Consider the following 2,391-nt stretch of genomic DNA (forward strand, 5'->3'; position numbering starts at 1 on the left):
ATTTCTATTTTACATCCCTTTAAAGAATATTCTTGGTATATTCTTTCCCACTTGAATTTTCTTAAAATTACAGTTTTAAACCTATACTACTTTTATATTTAACAAATTTGCCCAAAATAATTATTTTTTTCTTATCACCAAATTTGTATATGTTATTTAATTTTATGTATAAAAACACATGAAATAAAATTTGGATCTATTACATCAAACATGCCAATTTATTAATTGATAAGAAAGTACATAAACCAAATCATTACATTTAATAATAAAAAGATACACGCCAAAACAAAATACATAAACCAAAACACTACATTTAAGAAGTTGAATATTGTTCCCACAAATGATCTATCAGTGCATCACGTAATGAAAAATGTGCATCTTTATCTCTAATTTGTCGATATCTGCTCATAAATTGTTGAAACCGTACGTCTTCATCTACCACCATTTCTACTTCATGAGGTGGTCCGGTCACTTCTTCAATTGGGGCATGTAAATCACGCTCGTCTTCAATTATCATGTTATGCAAAATAATGCACGTTGTCATTATATCATGCAATACCTCTTTGCGCCAAAAACGCACTGGTCCTGCCATAATTGCAAACCGTGATTGAAGAACTCCAAATGCACGCTCAACGTCTTTTCGACATGCCTCTTGTCGTGTGGAAAAATATTTTTTCTTGCGACCTTGTGGCCTCTGAATGGTTTGCACAAGAGTTGACCATTTTGGATATATGCCATCAGCTAAATAATAACTCATGTTATATTCATTCCCTTGAATGGTGTAATTAGCAGGAGGAGCAATACCTTGAGTGAGATTAGAAAAGAGCCGAGACGACTCTAACACATTAATATCATTATTGCTACCTGGCATTCCAAAATACGCATGTCATATCCATAGATCATAATCGGCTACAGCTTCAAGAATAATAGTGGGTGCACCACTACGTCCAGAGTATTGTCCAGCCCATGCTGTTGGACAATTCTTCCAACACCAATGCATACAATCTAGACTGCCCAACATTCCTGGAAAGCCTCTTTGTTGACCAACATCTAGCAATCTTGCAACATCATTTGCATTAGGCTCCCGCAAATACCTTTTTGAAAAGATATGGACAACTGCACGACAAAATCTCTTCAAACATTCCACCGCCGTTGACTCTCCGATCTTCACGTATTCATCAGTAGCATCGGCCGGTACACCATACGTCAACATTCGGAACACAGCTGTTGCCTTTTGAAAAGTTGATAATCCAACTCTACCAATTCCATCACTTCTTTGGATAAAATAATTATCATGATTTTTGACTGAATCAATAATACAGAGAAATAAAGGGCGAGACGTTCGAAATCTTCTACGAAACATACCATCATTGAATCGAGGGATTTCAACGAAGTAGTCGTCGAACAAAATACGATCAACAGCTTCACGATCACGATTGATGACCACGTTCCCAGGGATAGATCCACCATGGATTGGTTGGATGTTTTGTTGGATGGAGGGGTTGTTATTTCTATGAATTAAATTAAGGATCAATTGGTGTGAAATATCAAACTCTTCCAAATCAATGGTGGAGATGGTGTAATCATCATCGGAGGAGGAGGATGAATCTTGATTCATTTTTCTAGAGAAGGAAATGGAGAGATATAATGATTAAGAGCGAATGGTGGTGTGAAAATGAGATATGTTTATGAGGTGTAGCTACCTAGTTTTATAATAGCATTTATGGATAAGAAAATCCAATCCAACGGTGCTATCTTAAGATAAGAAAATCCAATCTAATGGACGGGATTCATTTGTCTAGTTGCATTGAATGATCATGAGCCATCAGACAATAATTCAGGAAAGAGATAAGAAAATCCAATCAGACGGTGGAAAAAGAGATAAGAAAATCCAATCTAATGGTCGGGATTTATTTGTCTAGTTGCATTGAATGATCATGAGCCATCAGACAATAATTCAGGAAAGAGACATGAAAATCCAATCAGACGGTGGAAAATGAGATAAGGAAATCCAATCTAATGGTCGGGATTCATTTGTCTAGTTGCATTGAATGATCATGAGCCATCAGACAATAATTAAGGAAAGAGACATGAAAATCCAATCAAACGGTGAAAAATGAGATAAGGAAATCCAATCTAATGGTCGGGATACATTTGTCTAGTTTGCATTGAATGATCATGAGCCATCAGACAATAATTCAGGAAAGAGATAAGAAAATCCAATCAGACGGTGGAAAATGAGATAAGGAAATCCAATCTAATGGCCGAGATTCTTTTGTCCAGTTTGCATTGATAAATTTTTTTTCTATATATACGAGTCTCAAATGTTTTTCATTTACATGATCTACCATTCCAAAAACTTTACCCTTTAAAAGATGTCTAACAGAAGTG

The 2,391-nt window shown here is 35.7% G+C and overlaps 1 protein-coding gene across 1 annotated transcript; it reads right to left on the bottom strand.

Annotated features, from left to right (window-relative positions):
* Positions 1-313: 313 nt before the first annotated feature.
* Positions 314-1,618, bottom strand: LOC149398569 (uncharacterized). The gene is made up of 3 exons (XM_089614621.1): positions 1,366-1,618; positions 946-1,305; positions 314-864 (listed from the first exon to the last, which is right to left on the bottom strand). Exons 1-3 carry the CDS (start codon positions 1,616-1,618, stop codon positions 314-316), a joined length of 1,164 nt encoding a protein of 387 aa, XP_089470747.1.
* Between the last annotated feature and the right edge of the window lie 773 nt (positions 1,619-2,391).

Source organism: Urtica dioica, chromosome 5 (assembly GCF_054948205.1).
Source record: "Urtica dioica subsp. dioica isolate 48M chromosome 5, U.dioica_male_clone48M_v1_H2, whole genome shotgun sequence".
In the NCBI taxonomy this organism is placed as follows: domain Eukaryota; kingdom Viridiplantae; phylum Streptophyta; class Magnoliopsida; order Rosales; family Urticaceae; genus Urtica; species Urtica dioica.